At 36.1% G+C, this 22,490-nt stretch overlaps 1 protein-coding gene across 1 annotated transcript in view; it reads left to right on the plus strand.

The window, feature by feature from the left end:
* The window catches only part of GLCCI1 (glucocorticoid induced 1), a 112,622-nt gene that overhangs the window by 74,021 nt on the left and 16,111 nt on the right, over positions 1–22,490 (plus strand). The window contains exons 4-6 of the mRNA XM_065939071.1: positions 9,571–9,687; positions 16,818–16,970; positions 20,862–21,072. Of these exons, the coding sequence (XP_065795143.1) occupies positions 9,571–9,687; positions 16,818–16,970; positions 20,862–21,072 (481 nt within the window). The remainder of the gene's footprint in view (positions 1–9,570; positions 9,688–16,817; positions 16,971–20,861; positions 21,073–22,490) is intronic.

The raw sequence follows: 22,490 nt of genomic DNA on the forward strand, positions 1-22,490 counted from the left end.
TCAACACTGTGTTATATACCAGAGACTAAGACAACATTGTAAATCAATTATACTTCAATAAAAAATAATTGTTAAAAATAAAGAGGCTAAAAATATGAAAGAGAAGTTAAGAAACATGGAAAACAGACTGAGTAAGATGTTTCCAAAGGTAAGAATAGTAGGTTATCAGAAAAGAGATATTTCTTAAAATTTGAAAATATGCTGGATTTGGAAAGTGACGTGGGTCTTTAGATTGAAAAAGCCCACCAATTCCTTGGAGGGTAAACAAAACAAAAATTTCCACTTCTAGGTCTAGTGAGTTGTAGATCAAGCAAACACACACATACTCATTCTTGCAATTAGAAAAAAGCATATTTCCTGTGAAAAAAATGGGAATCAGATTATCAACTCATTTATCAGAACCTGTAATTGACAGCCATGTACAGTGTAGTTATGGGTTGTGTCCAATAACCTGTAGTTGATTTACAGTGTTGTCTTAGTCTCTGCGATACAGCAGAGTGAATGTTATACATGTGCATATATCTACTCATTTTCAGATTCTTTTCCCATATCGCTCTTTACAGAATGTTGGGAAGAGTTCCTTGTGCTATTGGGTATGTCCTTATTAGTTATCTATTTTATAGAGCAGTGTGTATATGTCAACATACACCCAGTCTTCCAATTTATCCCTCTCACCCCACTTTCTCCCCTGGTAACCGTTTGTTTTCTACATCTGTGACTGTATTTCTGTTTTTATGGTACTTGATTTGTATACATTTAACAGAGGTAAAAGAGGAAAAATGGTAAATTTTAAAGATATTTTTTAGCATACATTATCAGCTTGTAGTGGCACTGCCTTTGTTCATGGATAGCATCAAGTGAATAAGGCTGTATTCTCAAAATTGTGTAAAAGCCCATAGAATTTCAAAAGAAACAGTAGGTACAATCTACTTTTTAAAGAGCTTGATTACATATTAGGAAAGGCAACTAAGGCTTTAAGGGATAATAAAAGGACTTTATATTAACTCTCACCATCCTTTATTTGGCGAGAGAAGTTCAGTGCAAAACTAGAAGCTCTCAGACGCTCCTGTGATTCCTTTAAGTGAGCATGCATTCCAGTCTCTCGTATAGCCTCCTCCTCATTTCATGGTTGTAGTCGCTTCTCTTCTAGCTAGGGCATACTACCACTGAGTGGCTTCCTGAGGGAAGGGAACCTGAAAGCTCCTTTTGTCTTTTTTGCTTACCTTTGTCCTAACTCCATAGCTACTGCGTCTGAGCCTCTCGAGTTGGAGCTTAGGGGAGAGGTGGAGGGGTAGTTTTGTGTTAGTTGCTCAGTCGTGTCTGACGCTTTGTGACACCATGAACTGTGTAGCTCTCCAGCCTCCCCTGTCCATGGAATTCTCCAGGCAAGAATATTGGCGTGGGTAGCCTGCCCTCCTCCAGGGGATCTTCCCGACCCAGGGATCTAACCCAGGTCTCCTGCACTGCAGGTGGATTCTTTACCACCTGAACCACCAGGAAATCCCTGTGGGGAGATAAGGGGAACAGAAATGTTCCTACTTGCTGGTACTGTTATAAGTTCCCTTTCTATTGCCTGGTCTTGACAGATTTTTGAAACTGACTTCCTTTTGTAATTTCTTGGGTTCTTTGGACATCCCTTGTTGCTGCATATCTCTTTCCTATGGTTCTATCCGACTTTCTCCAAAGCCTCTAGAATTCTAGAAATAACGTTGAGTTTCTCCACTGTTGAGTTCTGTTTACCCTTTGGGGTAGGCCTCCTAGGTAGAACCTAAGCCAGCCCTCCACTGGGACTCTCACTATCAAATTTCCCAGATGGTTACTGAGGAACTCGCACGTTTGAAAAATCTGGTTAATACCTGGGAGTTGAGGCTGACTCTGATGCAACAGTAAATCTTCATCATCCTAGCTCAACATTATCGGTATCAGGAGTGGGAGTCAGATTCCAGTTTGTCATGTCCTTTTACCTGTGAGGAACAATCAGTCTTTCCAAGATGTTCCATTAAAACTCCTTTCTCTTCATTTGAGGCAAAAGAGGAAATACATAGGTTAGCATCTTGGATTTTATTTTTTCTACTGATAGCCTAATAAGTTAGCCTTTTACTAGTTCATGAATGCTGGCAGAAGCCATGAGGCTCATGGTCTAGAGACAGTGGACTTTATTATTTACACCATTATCAAGTAACAAGACTATTGAGTTTGCATTAGTTCCTGTAAACCCCAGTGGGGGTGATGGAGAGAGTCTAAGTGGATGCCTGCACATATAATAGATCACATTACAGGAGAGAAACAGAACTTGGCGAATCCACTGTTTTTATATTAATAGTAAGGAGTAAGTAAACCTACTCTTTATCCCAGAGGGCGACGTTCCCAGACAGAATATAAATGATATTACTCTATTGTTGTTTTGACTCTTTTACATTGTTTCTGATTTTGATAAAGATAAGTTTAAAAAGTGAGTATTTTCAAGTTCTTCAGTGGATATAAGAAAAAAATCATAGGTTGCTTCTTCATCTCATTGATAAGCTCTCTTATTACTTGGGATAGTTTTTCTCTAAGTGAAATGATTAGGGACATTTCTTGTTTCTGATCAAATAGTGATTAACAGGTGTTGTTAATACCCAATACCCAAGATATTGTTGGGGTATTTCTTTTTTCAGTAAGAAAAATAAAAGTTTCCTCATAATCATTACTAAGAGTATAACTTCTGCCCTAATGTTCTGTTAACTTTTTCTATTTGAAAAGAATTATTTTATCATACCATACTAGAGGAAAATAACTGCAGTAATATTTTCTCTGGACCTAAAAGACAACATTCTGAAGAATTTTTATTTAATTATGTGGTAAAACCTTAAAAGTACAAATGCTCATCCAATAAATTCTGAGTTCACAATAAATTGAATTGTAAAGAGGTCATATATTCCTTATTTAAAATTGGACCAATAAGAATGGTATTTAGGGTCATCAAACTGCTATTGAAAAAGAAATATATCAATACTTAGTATGTAGTCAGTTAATTGCTACATCAAATGTTTTGTTCATCTTTGCTGCAATTTCATGTCTTGCAATATCTCCAGCATTAAGAAAGGAAGTTACTTTGAGAAGTAGTTGAGATTATGAGCCAATACATTATTAGTTATTTGTGAACATTAATGTAGTACTACTTTCAGCAGCACTGGTAGCTAATAGAGGTTATGAACTAAAGGCTAAAGGACTGGGTCTGCCATTGATTAGTTGTGTTACCAAATTAAAAGATGCCTACTCCTTGGAAGGAAAGTTATGACCAACCTAGACAGCATGTTAAAAAGCAGAGACATTACTTTGTCAACAAAGGTCTGTCTAGTCAAGGCTATGTTTTTTCCAGTGGTCATGTATGGATGTGAGAGTTGGACTATAAAGAAAGTTGAGCGCTGAAGAATTTATGCTTTTGAACTGTGGTGTTGGAGAAGACTTGAGGAGTCCCTTGGACTGCAAGGAGATCCAACCAGTCCATCCTAAAGGAGATCAGTCCTGGGTGTTCATTGGAAGGACTGATGTTGAAGCTGAAACTCCAGTACTTTGGCCACCTGATGAGAAGAGCTGACTCATTAGAAAAGACCCTGATGCTAGGAAAGATTGAGGGCAGGAGGAGAAGGGGATGACAGGGGATAAGATGGTTGGATGGCATCACCGACTCAATGGACATGAGTTTGGGTGGACTCTGGGAGTTGTTGATGGACAGGGAGGCCTGGTGTGCTGCTGTTCATGGGGTTGCAAGGAGTCGGACGCGACTGAGCTGACTGACTAACTGACCTTGGGAAAGATACTTTATTTTTTAAAGTGCTTCCTCATCTGTAAAACGGTTTCAGTGTGTCTGTGCAATCTAGTTGTTTTATGAACTTTTTTCTCAATGTTAGTCTGATATTATTATCAGCATTCCTCTATTGACAAATATACCTTATTGGTAAATAAATTTCTGTATCAAAAACTAAAGTGTCCCAAAGCTAGCTATATCTGTGGAGATAAATCTGTATATGAAAATATCTGTTTCTTTGTTCTGGGGTGGGGGTTTCTGTGAATCTGCACGTGGGCATGCGTGTGTACTGGTGATGTGTGTGCAGGTGACAGCTCCCCATGCATATGTATGTGCTTACACATCTGTGTGTTCTTTATATATGCATATTTGTACACACATATGCCTATGTGTGTGCATTTGGATATCAGAGGACTGAATGAATAGTCTTGTCGAACTATAGTCCACTAGGCTCCTCTGTCCATGTAATTCTCCAGGCAAGAATACTGGAGTGGGTTGTCATTCCCTTCTCCCTCCAGAGTATTTTCCTGACCCAGGGATCCAACCTGGGTCTCCTGCATTGCAGGCAGATTCTTTACCATCTGAGCCACCATGGAAGCCCCAGTTATTTCATTAGCTAATTTATCTTTTGGAAAATGAAAGAAAAAAGGAAAACAGCATGATTTGTTCATATTTAAGTAAAAAGAAGTTTAAAATTTTACTTTTAGTGTTGCAGTAGGTACTGTTGCTTTTTAAATTCCTTTGAACACTGTCAAAGGATATAGTATGTAAACTTTGTTTTTAGACTGCAGAACCTTCCTTTTGAGACATTGATCTTTGTAAGCTCTAAAGTTTGTCACGTATTCTCTTTTTCATATAAAAGGGAATAACAGCTTGAGATTTATAACTTCTCAAACTATATTTTCAGGAAAATTTATTGGATTAATATCTTTAGTAATTGTTTTTGGTCTTTTAACAGCTCAGCTGTCGTCATTTGTATGTTTTCCTATTTATATGTCTGTCTTACTTTTTGTAAGATTCTTTCTCTGCTTGTGAGCTATTAATTTGATTCTTTAGGCAATATAGAATAGTGATTAAGAGAGCAAATTCTGGAATTTCACTTCCTTAAGTTCATATACTTGTTTCACCACTTGACTGTGTGGCTTTCAACAAACTAACCTTCCTGCCCCTCAGTTTCCTCACCTATAAAGTGAGGATAATAATAGCATTTATCTCATATGTTTTTATTGAAAAATGAATGAGAACAAAATATAAAATATTTTATCTTATAATGATATAAATACGAGTGGCAGAGTGCCATTTTCCTGGTGTTAATCTGTCTCTCATCTCATTTTTTTCTTCTTTTTCAAAAGCTCCAGGAGCTTGCTTCTGTTCCTACTGCATCTACTTAGTCTGGTTAAAGATTTCTCAGTTCCCTGCCTACTATGGAATAGAATTCATTCTAAGAAATATTACCCTCCGTCCCTTCCTTCTTTTCAGTACCTGAGGCAAAAATACTCGACTGGTATTTTGAAGCTTAGAGTTTAGGGTTTTGTTTTTGTTTTTTTTAAGTGTTAACAATAATGGGAGAAACTATCGGGACAAAAATTACAAATAAACAAGGGTGATATGACCAGGTTTCCAAAAATGTACAGGAAAATGTGTTCCCAGTTCTTAGCTTTTAAGTGGGACCAGTCTCTTAATTTTTCTTCATCTAATTCCACAAATATTTTAGTCATTTCTTTTTTTTAATCCAATTTATTTATTTTTCTATCATTTATTTTTATTAGTTGAAGGCTAATTACTTTACAGTATTGTAGTGGTTTTTGCCATACATTGAAATGAATCAGCCATGGATTTACATGTGTTCCCCATCCCGATCCCCACTCCTGCCTCCCTCTCCATCCCATCCCTCTGGGTCTTCCCAGTGCACCAGCCCTGAGCACTTGTCTCATGCATCCCACCTGGGCTGGTGATCTGTTTCACTCTTGATAGTGTACTTATTTCAATGCTGTTCTCTCAGAACATCCCACCCTCACCTTCTCCCACAGAGTCTAAAAGTCTGTTCTGTACATCTGTCTCTTTTTCTGCATATAGGGTTATCGTTACCATCTTTCTTAGTGAATATTTATGATGATTCTTCTCTCTACAATTATTATTTCTTCTTTGTGACCTCAGGGAACTTATTCCCTGACTTTTTAAAATGTCAGACCTCATGTGCTTAAGATCCCTTTCATGTTTAGAGAATGCTTCTCTCACCTTCCCTCTTTTTTTTTTGTTTAAGTTTTATTGAGGTATAATTGACTTATAACATCATACAAGCTTATGGTATATTCAGCATAATAATTTGATATATGTATATATTGTAAAGTGATTACCACAAGGAGGTTAGTAAACACATCCATCACCTCATAATTTTATAATTTTTGTATGTGTGGATAGGAACTTTTAAGATCTATTCTCATAGCAACTGTCAAATATACGATAGAGTGTTATTAACTATAGTCACTATGCTATCCATCACACCCCAAAATTTACTCATCTTATAACTGGACGATTTTACCCTTTGACCACTCTCACCCGTTTTCTGCCCCTGGCAACCAGCAAGCTGTCCTCTGAGTTGTTTTTTGTGTGTGTTTATTTTCAGATTCCGTATATAAGTGAGCTCATCCAGTGTTTTAACTTTCTTCATCTGACTTATTTCACTTAGTATAATACCCTCAAGATCCATTCTTAATTTTTTTCTTAAGCATTGCTAATGAATATTTAGAAACACAAGTAAGATTCATCTGTAGTTTAAGAAATCCAGTTAGTATAACTCAGGATTCCCTTTATAAAGGAAGGTTGTATGCGAGTTTCACTGTAGTAACCAGGGTGAGTAGGTTCACTGAAGTGAGAGCTAAGAGCTTTGTGTGATACATTGGAATATGAGATTGTCTAGAGAGGGTGTCTTAGGCAGGAGGGGGTGTATGAGTGTAGAGCGGAAATTACAACTCCCTCAGTCCCTTCCTGGGGCTTCCCTGGTAGCTCAGATGGTAAAGAATCTGCCTGCATTGTAGGAGACGTGGGTTCGACCCCTGGGTCGGGAAGATCCCCTGGCGAAGGGAATGGCAACCCACTCCAGTATTTGTGCCTGGAGAATTCCATGGACAGAAGAGCCTGGCGGGCTACAATCTATGGGGTCGCAAATAGTTGGACACGACTGAGTGACTAAAACACACATCGGCCCCTTCCTCCCAGAAATAGCTTTGTGTCTACTAGTGCTAAGGTTAGGGAGAAGAGATGGCTTTGGATAACCATGGGCTCTTGAGCATCCAAGGGAGAAGAGAAGGAGGATTCTAAGTGAAAATATAGAAGGCAAGAATATTTGCGGTTGTTATATAGGTAAGCCACTCTTCTGAATGTCGTGTAAGTAAACACAGGAATCTCTTACATTCTGAAGCAAAGGAAGGTTTATTATACCCTGCTTTCATTCTACATGTTTCCTGAGTAAGAGTTGTAATGTTTTGATTATATATCTAGTAAGATGGGCTTCCCTTTTACTGTAATCTCTAATTTGTAAACAAAAGCATAACTATGTTATAATCCAGAGATAAACAGTATTATGTGGAAACTATAAGGTTGCATAGTGTAAGTTGGTATTCCAAGCAAAGTAGGATGTGTATCATTATGTTAAAGAGTGGTATGTTAAAGAACAAAAACTTCTGGTTTATTATGATATCTCAAAGCCCTTTAAAAAGAGAGTGATTAGGATTGATCAGTTTTCAGATTATTTTTATTTATTTTTTAAAGATTATTTTAAAAATGAAAAGTACACACTGCTTTGATTAATCTGTAAGCATTATGGGTTCTTCTTTACAAGCTCTTCAAAATGCCAGTTTTGAAACACCACTAAAACTACTCAGAAACCACTTATTTTATACCCCTGTCCTAATTAAATAACTTGTACAATTTTGATTTATAATGATTACCAACTAATTTTGATCCTTCTTCTCAGGAAAATTAATATTCTCTTGAAGAAAATGATGTCATTTCAACAGAGAGCAAGGAACACAAATATTAACATAGACAATCTCATTTGTATATCTTTGTAAGGAAATTGTATGTGATGTCCTTAAAGCTACAAAGAAATTCAAAACACTAGAGGAGACTAAGGATCTTACTTAAAGGGAAAAATGTAGATTTTCTTTTAGGTTCTCTATTTTCTTCCATGCTGCTTCTCTTCTACCACAGGTAAAAATAAAATTTCCCAGCAATCCACATGCTTTTCCCCTTGAACATTTATAGGCTTTAATAGCAACTGTCTATTTTGCTTTTTATTGCCATGGTTATTCAAGGTAAGCATTTTGCTAACATCTCTTTGAGAAAATCAATATATTTTACAGACTTTACTTTGTACTGGCACTTTGCCTTGTAAGTAACATAAAATTGGGCTCATTGTAGGCGTTCGAGAAGTACCTACTAATTGATTCATGTCATCATCTACAAGGAAAATATTAAGTAACTTGCCCCAAATTGCTAATGATTCCCTTTGAAAATGCTCAGGTATACTTTCCTTATGGTCTGGCACAGTTTAAGATGATTATATAGCACCTAAAATATATTAATAGTTTTGATGAATTCCAAGCCATATTATAGAAATGACTTTTCTCTTAAACCTTGGAGTATTACTATTCCATTTAGGAAAATACTTCTAAGTTATATTTGTTTTTAAATGTATGTCACTATAGCTGAGTGTCTGTCAGTGATTAAGTGGATAAAGAAGATGTGGCATATATATTCAGCAATGAGGAAGAAGGAAATCCTGCCTTTTGTAAACAAGGTTCATAGATGAACCTTGAGGGCATTATGCTAAGTGAAGTAAATCAGCCAGAGAAACACAAATATTGTGTGGTATCACTTCTTTGTGATACCACAGAAGAAAAGCTAAACTCAGAGAAACTTGAGTGTTGAGTGGTGGTTGCTAGGGACTGAAGGATATAGGAAATGGGGCATAGTGACAGGGTGCACACTTTCAGTTACAGGATGGATGAGTTCTGGGGATCTAAAGTATAGAATTTTGACTATAGTTATTAATAGTGTTATTACTTCAAAGCTGCTAAGAGAATAAATCTCAAATTATGTAATGGGGTAGAGCTATTATGCTATAGTAGCATCATTTTGCAATATAAAATAGCATCAAATCAACATGTTGTACACCTTAACTTACACAATGTTATATGTCACTTATATCTCAATAAAGCTGGAAAGTAAAAAATGTTGTGACTAAAAGTAATATATAGTAAGATGTTAAATACAAGTAACTAATGCTAAATGCCGTAAGGATTTACACCATGGGATTTTTTTTTTTTTAATGTTCAGAAATTAGTATACCAGATCAATTTTGTTTATATAAGATGGGAACTTAGAAACTAATGTGGTCCCTATATATTAAGAGATTGGATTTGACTTTAATCAGTAGGCATATGAAATACTAGTTTTACACCATAGAAAAAATGCTTAGAAGGGAAGATGTCTCGTGTTACAGAGGTAAAATATGAAATAATCTGGGGAAATTTAGTCTACGTATTTACCGACAACACTATTTAAATTGCATAAGTGAAGCATTTGTAGCACATATTTCTTATTTTCAGTGGTTTCAACTATTAAAAATTGGAGAATAAGTCACTGTAATAAAATATCTCTTCTTGAAATCTTTGATAAAATTTTTATTTTTTAATATCCGAACTTAAAAAAGTAAATGCTTAAAGCTTGGTATTCACTTTTGTTCTCTTCTTCCTTCTCTTTCCCTCTCCCCAAAGCAGATTGCCAAACTGAGGCAGCAACTACAACGCAGTAAACAGAGTAGTCGGCACAGTAAGGAGAAGGACCGTCAGTCACCTCTCCATGGCAACCACATAGCAATCAGTCACACTCAGGTAGGCTAACAACTCATTGTCCAGATTGGAAGAATTACTTTCTAAGGGTTCATTGTAAGGAAGAATCCATCCTTTTAGGATTCAAAAAAAATTAATGTATATCTCTAACTTGATTAAATTACAATGTTTTTTTTTATTAAAAAAATGTTTTTCTTTTAGCCATATGTATAATCTTTTAATAATAGACATAACAGAGTATAATGGTTTCAAGGATGATTGATACTGTCCTGGACTGAAATCCTAGCTCATTCACTGACTAAGCAACTCTGGGGATTTTCTTATTTAATCTTCTAATAGTACCTTAACCCATCTATCTCTGTGTCGCTTTGTATATTTTACCCCACTTTACTTATGAAGAAATTGAGAATTAGTGTTTTTGTCCCCCCACCTTGCCAAACTTGTACTGATATATCCTATGGAACAAAATTTAGGAAATGATATTCTAAATTTACTTACAAATATTAATGTAAATTTTAGTAAATCAAATATAGTAGTATAGCAGAAGCAGCCCAAGTTGCGTATCAAAAAAATATATAATTAGGGGTTTAATTTCACAAATGTAAGGATGATTCAACATTAGAAAATGTATTGTTAGTTCATTGCATCAGAAAGTCAAAGCCGATGCTGAGTAACACTTGATAAAAACTGAGTATCTATATGTGATAAACTTATTTTAAAATAGGATACTTCCTAATGGAACTACCTGCAAATGTGGTGAGATCCTGACAGTAAAAAACTGAAAGTATTTCTGTTAAAAATAAAAGTTAAGTCGTAGATGTCTGTAATTACTGATGTTATTTGCTACTCGTTTAAAGGTTCTAGACAGAGCAGTAAGAAAAAGAAATGTTATCACTATTTATGATATTGTTGTATATTTAGAAAACTAAAGTGAATTTGCTAAACTATTAAAACTAATGATAGGATAGATAAAATGGAAAATACTGGCAATACCAAGTGTTGATGAGGATGTGAAACAGTCAGAACAACTACACATCGCTGGTAGGAACACAAAATGGTACAGCTACTCTGGAAAGAAGTTTGGCATTTTCTGAAGAAGTTAACATACACAGACCATACAGCTCAGGAATTCTATTCTTTGGTATCTGTCCATGAGAAATAAAACATAATGTCTACACAGTGACATCTACATCAATGTTCATGGCAGCATCATTTATAAAACTCAGAACATGGAAAGCAGCAAATATCCATGAACTGGTGAGTGGATAAACAACACTTCATACATCCATACGGTGTAATACTATTCAGCAGTAAAAAGAAGGAACTGATGGTATTTATGACAACATGGCTGGATCTCAAAACATCATGCCAGTTAAAGAAGTCAGAAGCAAAAGGCTGTATGAGCTTACATCTTCAAAAAGGCAAAATGTTGCCTTTTTGAAAAGTATTAGAAAAGTTGACTGTAGAAAAGCCCTAGAGACATTTTTTTGGATGATAGAAGTTTCTAAAATGCAATTAGACTGATAATTGGATGACTGTATACATTTACAAAGCTCAAAGAATTGCATATTAAAATGGGAGGATTTTATTGTATACCAATTATACTTCATCAGAGCTGTAAAACCAACACTGCAGACATTTCAAGAGAAAATTCACATATGCATTCCTTTTTTTCTTGTTAATCTGGTAGAATTAATATACCATTCATTCTTATTCATTTATTTCAAGCACCTTTCCTGTATATCTGTGGACTTACTGATTAACAAGAAAAGATTTATACACTTATTCCCAATTTACATTTTTTTTGGCATTGTGGTTATGTCTAAAAATAATTATCTTGCTATACGTACTGAAATACTTATAGATGAAATATGAAGTCTAGAATGTGTGTTAATGCTCCAAGAGAAAAAGCAAGTGGATGTTTAGATGAAGTAAGATTAGAAACTGTTAATAAGTTTTGGAGCTGGACTATGTACACCTATTAGTTATTCTGTTAATTATGATTATAATTTTTCACAATAAAAATATTGAGAATATAATAAATGTGTAAGATATAAACACATAAAAATCTATTATTTTCTCCTGTACTAGTAAAGGTAAAATACTGTTCCTTCTACTTATAACATTACTGACACCAAACGCATGGGGTTTTTCCCACGCTGAATTCTCCAACTCTCCAGACACCAATCAGGCATCCCACAATTCAGTTACAACACTGACTACCTGGAGTTAGCACCAACCCCACAGATTAAGAACTCCGCCCCATGAAACTGTCCCTCGTCAGATGCCAGTTGAGAGTTCCAGGTCATCATCTGTACTTTTGACCTACCAGTAATAAAGAAGGGATTCTGACATCTCTGACTTCTGGTTCAGTAACTTGCTGTAAGGGCTCAAAAAACTCAGGGAAATACATTTACTTGCTTATTACAAAGGCTATAACAGGTCCATACATATGAACAAATTTGGAAAACTCAGCAGTGGCCATAGGACTGGAACAGGGCAATGCCAAAGAATAAACTTCCACACACTTGCACTCATCTCGCATGCTAGCAAAGTAATGCTCAAAATTCTTCAAGCTAGGCTTCAATAGTATGTGAACCGAGAATTCCCACATTTTCAAGCTGGATTTAGGAAAGGCAGAGGAACCAGAGATCAAACTGCCAACATGCACTGGATCACAGAAAAAGCAAGAGAATTCCAGAAAAACATCGACTTCTGCTTCATAGACTACACTAAAGCCTTTGACTCTGTGGATCACAACAAACTGTGGAAAATTCTGCAAGAGAGGGAATATCAGACCTTAGGAGGCAGGTCTGATACCTACCTGCCTGTGGTCACCTTACCTGCCTCCTGTGGAACCTGTATGCATGTCAAGAAGCAGCAGTTAGAACTGGACATGGAACAATGGACTGGTTCCACACTGGGAAAGGAGAACAACAAGGCTCTATATTGTCACCCTGCTTATTTAACTTATATGCAGAGTACATCATGCAAAATGCCGGGCTGGATGAAACACAAGCTGGAATCAAGATTGCAAGGGGAAATATCATTAACCTCAGATATGCAGATGACACCACCCTTATGGCAGAAAGTGAAGAGGAACTAAAGAGCCTCTTGATGAAAGTGAAAGAAGAGAGTGAAAAAGCTGGCTTAAAAATCAACTTTCAAAAAAGGAAGATCATGGCGTCCGGTCCCATCACTTCATGGCAAATAGGAGGGGAAAAAATGGATATAGTGGAAAAGTTTATTTTCTTGGGTTCTAAAATCATTGCAGATGGGGACCGTAGTCATGAAATTAAAAGATGCTTGCTCTCACCCTCAATGGTGAAAAATTGAAAGCATTTCCCCTAAAATCAGGAACAAGACAAGGGTGCCCACTCTCACCACTACTATTCAACATAGTGTTGGAAGTTTTGGCCACAGCAATCAGAGCAGAAAAAGAAGTAAAAGGAATCCAGATAGGAAAAGAAGAAGTGAAACTCTCACTGTTTGCAGATGACATGATCCTCTACATAGAAAACCCTAAAGACTCTTCCAGAAAATTGCTAGAGCTAATCAATGAATATAGTAAAGTTGCAGGATATAAAATTAACACAAAGAAATCCCTTGCATTCCTATATACTAACAATGAAAAAACAGAAAGAGAAATTAAGGAAACAATACCATTCACCATTGCAACAAAAAGAATAAAATACTTAGGAGTATATCTACCTAAAGAAACAAAAGACCTATACATAGAAAACTATAAAACACTGATGAAAGAAATAAAAGAGGAAACACACAGATGGAGAAACATACTGTGTTCATGGATTGGAAGAATCAATATTGTCAAAATGGCTGTTCTACCCAAAGCAATCTATAGATTCAATGCAATCCCTATCAAGCTACCAATGGTATTTTTCACAGAACTAGAACAAATAATTTCACAATTTGTATGGAAATACAAAAAACCTCGAATAGCCAAAGTAATCTTGAGAAAGAAGAATGGAACTGGAGGAATCAACCTGCCTGACTTCAGACTATACTACAAAGCCACAGTCATCAGGACAGTATGGTACTGGCACAAAGATAGAAATATAGATCAATGGAACAGAATAGAAAGCCCAGAGATAAATCCACGAACCTATGGACACCTTATCTTCGAAAAAGGAGGCGAGGATATACAATGGAAAAAAGACAACCTCTTTAACAAGTGGTGCTGGGAAAACTGGCCAACCACTTGTAAAAGAATGAAACTAAAACACTTTCTAACACCATACACAAAAATAAACTCAAAATTGATTAAAGATCTAAATGTAAGGCCAGAAACTATAAAACTCCTAGAGGAGAACATAGGCAAAACACTCTCCAGCATAAATCACAGCAGGATCCTCTATGACCCACCTCCCAGAATATTGGAAATAAAAGCAAAACTAAATAAATGGGACCTAATGAAACTTAAAAGCTTTTGCAAAACAAAGAAAACTATAAACAAGGTGAAAAGACAGCCCTCAGATTGGGAGAAAATAATAGCAAATGAAGCAACAGACAAAGGATTAATCTCAAAAATATACAAGTAAGTCCTGCAGCTCAATTCCAGAAAAATAAATGACCCAATCAAAAAATGGGCCAAAGATGTAAACAGACATTTCTCCAAAGAAGACATACAGATGGCTAACAAACACATGAAAAGATGCTCAACATCACTCATTATCAGAGAAATGCAAATCAAAACCACAATGAGGTACCATTACACGCCAGTCAGAATGGCTGTTATCCAAAAGTCTACAAGCAATAAATGCTGGAGAGGGTGTGGAGAAAAGGGAACCCTCTTACACTGTTGGTAGGAATGCAAACTAATACAGCCACTATGGAGAACAGTGTGGAGATTCCTTAAAAAACTGGAATTAGAACTGCCATACGACCCAGCAGTCCCACTCCTGGGCATACACACCGAGGATACCAGATCTGAAAGAGACACATGCACCCCAATGTTCATTGCAGCACTGTTTATAATAGCCAGGACATGGAAGCAACCTAGATGCCCATCAGCAGATGAATGGATAAGGAAGCTGTGGTACATATACACAATGGAATATTACTCAGCCATTAAAAAGAATACATTTGAATCAGTTCTAATGAGATGGATGAAACTGGAGCCCATTATACAGAGTGAAGTAAGCCAGAAAGATAAACACCAATGCAGTATACTAATGCATATATATGGAATTTAAAAAGATGGTAATGATAACCCTATATGCAAGACAGAAAAAGAGACACAGATGTACTGAACAGACTTTTAGACTCTGTGGGAGAAGGCGAGGGTGGGATGTTCTGAGAGAACAGCATTGAAACAAGTATACTTTATCAAGGGTGAAACAGACCACCAGCCCAGGTTGGATGCATGAGACAAGTGCTCAGGGCTGGTGCACTGGGAAGACCCAGAGTGATGGGATGGAGAGGGAGGCGGGAGGGGGGAATCGGGATGGGGAACACATGTAAATCCATGGCTGATTCATGTCAATGTGTGGCAAAAACCACTACAATATTGTAAAGTAATTAGCCTCCAACGAATAAAAATAAATGGAAAAAAAAAAAAAAGAAGAAACCAAACATCTGAACAAAAGATACTCCTAGTGCCCCCATCCCTCAGGAAATACAAGAATTCAGAAACTTTGTTTCAGGAACCAGGGGTGGAAACCAAATACATATTTCTTACTATATTACAACTAGCAGTAGCATGTTAGTATATATCTGGTGAAAAATATAAAATGCCTAGAATTAAAAGAAATATGCAAACTTTAAGACCTTAGTGAGGATATGAAATACAAAAGAGATAAATGGGAAGTCATTCATACATGGGAAGACTCAGTATTTTTCAAATAGTTATTTGCCCAAAATTAATGTATGAATTGAGATCCAATGGAAATGTAAAAGGAATTGTTTTATTACTTTAAAAGTTATTTTCAACAGTAATGTGGAAAAGTTATGTCAGTTAAAAAGAAAATTTGAAAATGCTTTCCCTACTGAAAATGCAAAATCCCTACCAGAATGCAAAATGTAATTGTTGTAAAATTATAGCAGTTAAAGTGGATCTCTAAATAGAGATTGTCAGATAACACTTTAAGGAAATCAAATATAGAATCCAAAGAGAAATGTTGGGGCAGTTTTATTACCATGTGGGAAAAAATACTACTTTATAACATACAGAAAAATAAATCATGATAGGTTAAATATTTAAATATGAAAAACCATAAAAGTACTGGAAGAGAGGTATTTCATGCTAAAGTAAACAGCAGATGAATGACAAAGAGTTACAACTTCAATATGAAAAAAGCACATACGTTAATATGAGACAAAGGATGTTCGCAGGCAGTAATTCACAAATGGCAGGAGCGTAGCATGTGTGTGGGAAATATTCATTTAATCAGTGCCTAGCCGCCTACTTCATTGTGAATCATGTGTATCAACTTTAACCATTCAGATTAAGGTACAGATCATATTATTTTTCTTTTTTCCTTGTCCATCTTTATGTTTTTAATTTCCTTTGTGTCCTTTAAGTTCCTTGAGAATCATCAGGCTTGACTTCCACTTTATGGTACCTCCCACAGGACAGCTGTGAGGGGTATTAATTTTTGACAAGTCCTCCAAAGGACTTTTGAAAACAGCCTTAAAGCTGTTGAGTGAGTGTTGTAGAACTTATCATGATATTGTTGCCATACTACTTAGTAATCCAAAAGGTTTTCTTAAATTTTGGATAAAGTAGAAATGAAAAATACTAGATGGTGATTGCCACAGTGTGGGAAACAAATCGTTTAAACACACACACACATAAGCATAGAGCAGAGCTGGAGTCACATGATACATTCAGTTTACATGATTCCAACTATGCTTTTCCAGTAAAAACAGAAAAATGAATAAAAAGTACAGAGGATTCTGATATTCTGGTGAAAAAATGTATACAGTTTACAATTATAGCTTTACACTTTCATAAAGGATTATTTTGACTGTAATTTTTACCTTCCTTCTTACTTTGGAACCTAAATTGCTATATGTATACCTGAATTTATATTGTATTTGAAATGTCAAAATAGCTGCTCACTGAGTTTCTGTTTTAAGAATTACCTTGCTCTTCAGTTCACAATTTCTTTATCCACAAATAATTTGATTCCACCTTACCTTGTGTTTTGTAGGCTACTGGATCAAGATCAGTCCCTATGCCGCTGTCAAATATATCTGTGCCAAAATCATCTGTTTCACGTGTGCCCTGCAATGTAGAAGGAATAAGTCCCGAATTAGAAAAGGTATTCATTAAAGAAAATAATGGGAAGGAGGACGTGTCCAAGGTAAGGGTACATGGGATGTTTGAATCCCTTTTTTCTTTAATACTGTGAACTGCCTCAGTCTTCTTTTTTGTTACAGCTGTATTAGATATAATTCACATACCATACGATTTACCCATTAAAAGCGTACAGTGGTTTTTGCATGTTCACAGTTACGCAGTCAATACCATGATCAACTTTATAGCTTTTTCATCACCCCCAAAAGAAACTCCACACCTTTTAACAGTCATCTCTTCCTTTTCCTCCAGTGAGACAACCACTAATGTACTTTGTCTATGAACTGGCCTGTTCTAGGTATTTCGTGTAAATATAGTCATGCAATACATGGCCCTTGTATCAGGCCTTTTTCACTCAGACTAATGTTTTTAAGGCTGAACTAAGGTTCATTTATAGTGTAGCATGTATCTGTACTTTATTCCTTTTTATTGCCAAACAATATTCACTCATACAAATTTTATTATCCAGTCATTAATTGATGAACATTTGTATTATTTCTACTTTTTGTCTGTTAAAAATAATGCTGCTGTGAAAAACCTTTATATAGAAGTGTTTGGGTGAATGTGATGTTTTCATTTCTCTTGAGTATATACCTAGAAGTGGAATTGCTAGTATGGTAACTCTTTGATTAACCTTTTGAGAAACTGCCAGATTGTTTTCCAAAGTAGCTACTCTGTATCATTTTACATGCCCACCAGCAGTGTATGAAAGTTCAGATTTCCCCATATTCAACAATACTTGTAATTACCTTTTTTATTATAGCCATTCTGGTGGGTGTGAAGTGGTACCTTATTATGGTGTTGATCACTGTATATCTTCTTTGGAAAACTATTTAGATTATTTGCCCTATTTCAAAATTAGGTTTTTTACTATTGAAACGTAAAAGGTCTAAAGTTCTTACTTTCTAGATGAAAAGTCCTTATTAGATAGATGATTTGAAAATGCCTCCCATTCTGTGGGTTGTCTTTTTCACTGTTCATATCTAAGAAAATATTGCCTAATCTAAGGTCACAGTGATTTAGTTTTGTGTTTTTCTCTTAGGGTTTTACAGTGTTAGTTTTCACATATATTTAAGTCTTACATCCATTTGAATTAATCAAAAATACTTTATAAACTGTCTCTACCCCTGAATAGAAATCTGGACACTCCTGCACATGAACCTATATTTGACCACATTTTAAAGGTATATTCAACAAAGAAAACATTAAGTAGCCTTTGGCTTAATTATCTCTCTGATGGTTTTTTAGAACTAAAATATGATTTATGTCAAATGTGTATCTGATTCCTTCAAATAATTTATAGGTTTTAAAACTGACTTAGAGTTTGTCTCAAAATTCACATGATTTTATATTTATAAAATTGATTTAAAAAACCTTTTTCCAGCTTTCAATATTGCTTAGCAAATATGAGCACTAATCATAATTTATTGTATATTCTTCCAAATATGTGCCTGTATGTTAATATATGTTGAATCATTGTATGAATGTACCATAATTTAAAAGTCCCCTACTGGTGGACACTTAGACTGTTTTCAATTTTTATCATCATAAGCAGTGCTTTAGAACACATGGTGTACTCTTGGCAGGCAGTTTCCTGGCAGTGAAATTGCTAGGTCAGAGCATTTGCACATTTAAAACTTTGATTAATATTTTTGCTAAAATTACCATCCAAAAAGGTTGTGCCATTTTACTCTAAGAGTTAAATTTTTATGTTATATTCATTAGGCCAAAAAGGAACCCTTTAGAAATTGTGCTCTTAGCTTAGCTGTGCATACCATTAAAATGTTTCCTTTATACATTATGTGACATTTAAGAACAGTAATGTAAGGAAGTAAAATTGGTCTAATTTTTTCAGGATGAGATAGTCAGTCACATTTGCTAATTCTTTAAGAACTGCTAAGCAAAACTATATTAGAAAATGAAATTTACTGATGTAGTTTTGGTTTTAAATAAGTCATATTCTAATTTCACAGTAAACATTCTGAAATTACTTTGGGGTAACCTACACAGTTATAACTAAAATATTAATTTTAAGAATTTTTAGGTTTATGATTAAGTGTGCCTCAAAGTTTTAATAAATCAAAATGTTGTCATTTTGGCAGGTGAGCCTGCCAGTAGCTTCCTAAGTATATCAGTGTTCTAAGCCTTTATAATTTCCATCATTATTTGGTGTAAATATGTAAACCTCTAAAATCTGTCTTGTTATTCTAATTCTCTGAACCCTCTCCCCAACAAAACAGAACTTGGTTAAGGAAATTGATATATATATTATCCAGTTATAGATTCAGAAGTGGAAGTACAGAAAAATTGTGTTCATCAAATAGGACACGAGTAAAAGATAACTCAGGTTCTTAAACTTTTAAAATTATAAATTGTTACATTATTATTTTACTGATTACCAATATTGACATTTTATTAAAGTAAGATTTTCCTAGACTTAAATATATAAGTTCTAAGAAAGACCTCTGTCATAAAGGCCTCATATACTTTCCAAAATGATCTTTCTTGATGGATTGTTCTGAAAAATTCCCACATCTATCATGTAATTTTGTCAAAAAAGAAAAAAAAAAACCCTGCACCAATGATTTCTTAGAATTTAGTGCAGAGTTGTAATTAAAATCTAAATTTTGTTAAGAAAAAAAAGTAATAAAATAGTTATTTTCTTAGCATTTGACCAAGTAAATTAATATATCTTTGAGAATATTTCTTTCCTAAGTTGGAAAATTTTACTTTTGTTACAAAATGAATTAATGTTCCATAACATAAATGATTGTTTTCTTTATAGTAGCATGGTCATTGTCAGGTTGTAAAGATGGTATAGTTTTCATTTAGCAACTTTGCATAGATAAATGAAGTTTTCATTTTAGGTTTTGGCCTTTACTTGTTACAGAAAAAAACTGATACTCTTTGAGTCTCATGTTTTACCTTAATTCATTTTGCATCTGACAGTGTTTCTAAAATCTCTGAAATGACAATCCTCGAGAATGATAACCCGTAAATAGTGAAAATAAGTTGTAAATAAACTAAGCATATACTGGTTCTTTTTTCCAAGCATTTCATCCTTGTCTATATAATAACAAAAATACTGTAAATGGTTAATATATACATTGTATTTGTTGACCTCGCTTTGTTAACTTGCTGATGAGTAAGATACATCTTTACAGCAGAAGCAGAGTAGAAAGAGTCAGAAGCTCTGATGACCATGTCAGCAGGAACTCTATAAGTTCTTTATTGGTGAAGACACTGTACTAGTGAGGTCTAGGGTCTTCTTAGGTTGAAAATATATGATTCATATGAGTCTACAGTTATCTACAATTTCATTTCTATTTATTTTTGCCATTCAGAGCAATGCATTAGAACTAGGCAGAATTCATTAGTAGTCCTACTCAATTGGATACCAAATTAGTAGAATTGTTCAGTTATATTAATATCCTTCATTCAGTTCTACTAGAATAAATCTGTTTATTAGACACTTTGGGTAACCTGCAAAATCTGTTCCTGGCTTGTAAAAGGAAAAAAGAAAGAATGAACAAATGGAAATCCATACCTGTGAATATGAGATTTCTCTTTTCTTATTAGCAAGTCAAAGTGATCTCTGGAGTAGTTTGACTAATTCTTTGGACAAATGTTTATGGAGTGTCAGCTGTCTGCCAGGCACAGTGCTAGGCATTAGGATCCAGTGTTAAAAGCAGCCCTTGTCCTAGAGGAGTATTCCTGGGAGTACTGACCTAAAGGTAACTGGCAGAAATGATGACCAAAGATTGGTCTCTGTATTCTCTAAAGCAGCAGCTATGCTGGCAATAATAGTGAAAAGTGAAATCAAAAGAAACAGCCTGTGTTGTCTGTGTGGATGCAGTGCATGAGCCGCCCCTGACCCTGCTGGTTGCTGCTCCTCTAGCCTTTGGACATCCCGGACGGCCGGAGGGCCCCCCTGCCCGCTCACTACCGGAGCAGCAGCACGCGGAGCATCGACACCCAGACGCCCTCGGTGCAGGAGCGCAGCAGCAGCTGCAGCAGCCACTCGCCCTGTGTCTCCCCCTTCTGTGCCCCCGGCTCCCAGGACGGCAGCCCCTGCTCGGCAGAAGATTTGCTCTATGATCGTGATAAAGGTGAGGATGGACTCATCCACTTAGGTGGCGGGTGTTGCAGGGCCTTGCTCATTATACTTCCTTTGTCTTAGACCATTACATCACCTTTTTTCTTTTGTTGAATGGTGGGATTGTAAAGGATTGGTTGATCTAGGTTTGTTTGTTCATTGGTTTCACGTACCCCCTTCTTTGTGACTTTCGCAAACATCTTCCATAAATGTGTCAGAGGAGCACAGCGCGTGGTTCTGACAGCTAATGAAAGCTATAAAAGGAGTGTGGACAGCTTCACATAATACAGCACACAGTTTTTCCCTCGGTGTTGTCCAGAGTTAAGGATGATTATGGTAGACTCTAAGTTTCTCATGCCTGAGGTTAGATTTCATAATCAGATTAATTTGGAAGGAAATAATTTCTGAAAATTCTGTTGGAAGAATGAGGATATTTTTAACCAAGTAGGATAAAGTTTAACAAGTACCTGCAGCACATCAGGGATCATATTATGGTATGTAGATGAATTATTAACACCAATAAGAGTGCAGAACCCATGGGGCCTCTTATTGCCTGTCAGGCCCTCCCTGCCCGTGTCCCCCTGTCCTGGTGTCAGGCCCTCCCTCCCTGTCACGTCCCCCTGTCCTGATGTCAGGCTGTCCCTGTCACGTCCTCCTGTCCTGGTGTCAGGCACTTGCCCACCAGTGGTTCACTCTCCTTTCAGTTTCTGGCGCCTCAGGCACAGAAGGTCCCAAAGACCGCCCCACTTCCACCTTCCTAGTGACTTACAAAGGAATACTGAGCTTCCTTTGTAACACATTTACTGCTTCTCACCACAGAGAAACAGATCATAGGCAACAAAAATTTTAAAACATGAAAAAAATAAAGTTTACAAAATCTTACAGGATTTTATGGGCCTTGTCCCGGCTTGACCCCCAGTCCTCTTAGTTTGTTTTGAGGTATTAATACACTTAAAGCGCCCAGATATTAAGTGCTAAGCCCCCTGAAGTTTTACACATGTTTGCACTCATGCAACCACCTCTTGGATCAAGATACAGAACATTTTTTGCATCCCAGAAGGCTCTCTAGCTCCCTTTCCAGACAGAATCCTTCTCCTCTCTGCCTGGAAGTAACCACTGTTCTCACTTCCGTCACTGTAGTCTAATTTCCCCCCATTACTGGATTTCACAGAAATGAAATGATGCAGTCTGTGTTCCTTTGGTCTGGCTTATTTCAGTCATCATTATACCTGACTCTCTGCTGAGATTTTAGAGGGAAGCTACCTTGGACTTGGTCGTCTGCTTTTATTTCTGTGGGTGGATATCAATGGTTCCCCCCTTTCATTTCACCCTTTTGTTACTGGAAGTCTTGGGGTTCTCTTCCTCCATTAGGAATGTATTGAAAGCAGAACCTTGGCTAGGCATCTCTCTGCTTCAAGTGGAATGTCTGTT

Source organism: Muntiacus reevesi, chromosome 6 (genome assembly GCF_963930625.1).
Source record: "Muntiacus reevesi chromosome 6, mMunRee1.1, whole genome shotgun sequence".
Classification (NCBI taxonomy): Eukaryota; Metazoa; Chordata; class Mammalia; order Artiodactyla; family Cervidae; genus Muntiacus; species Muntiacus reevesi.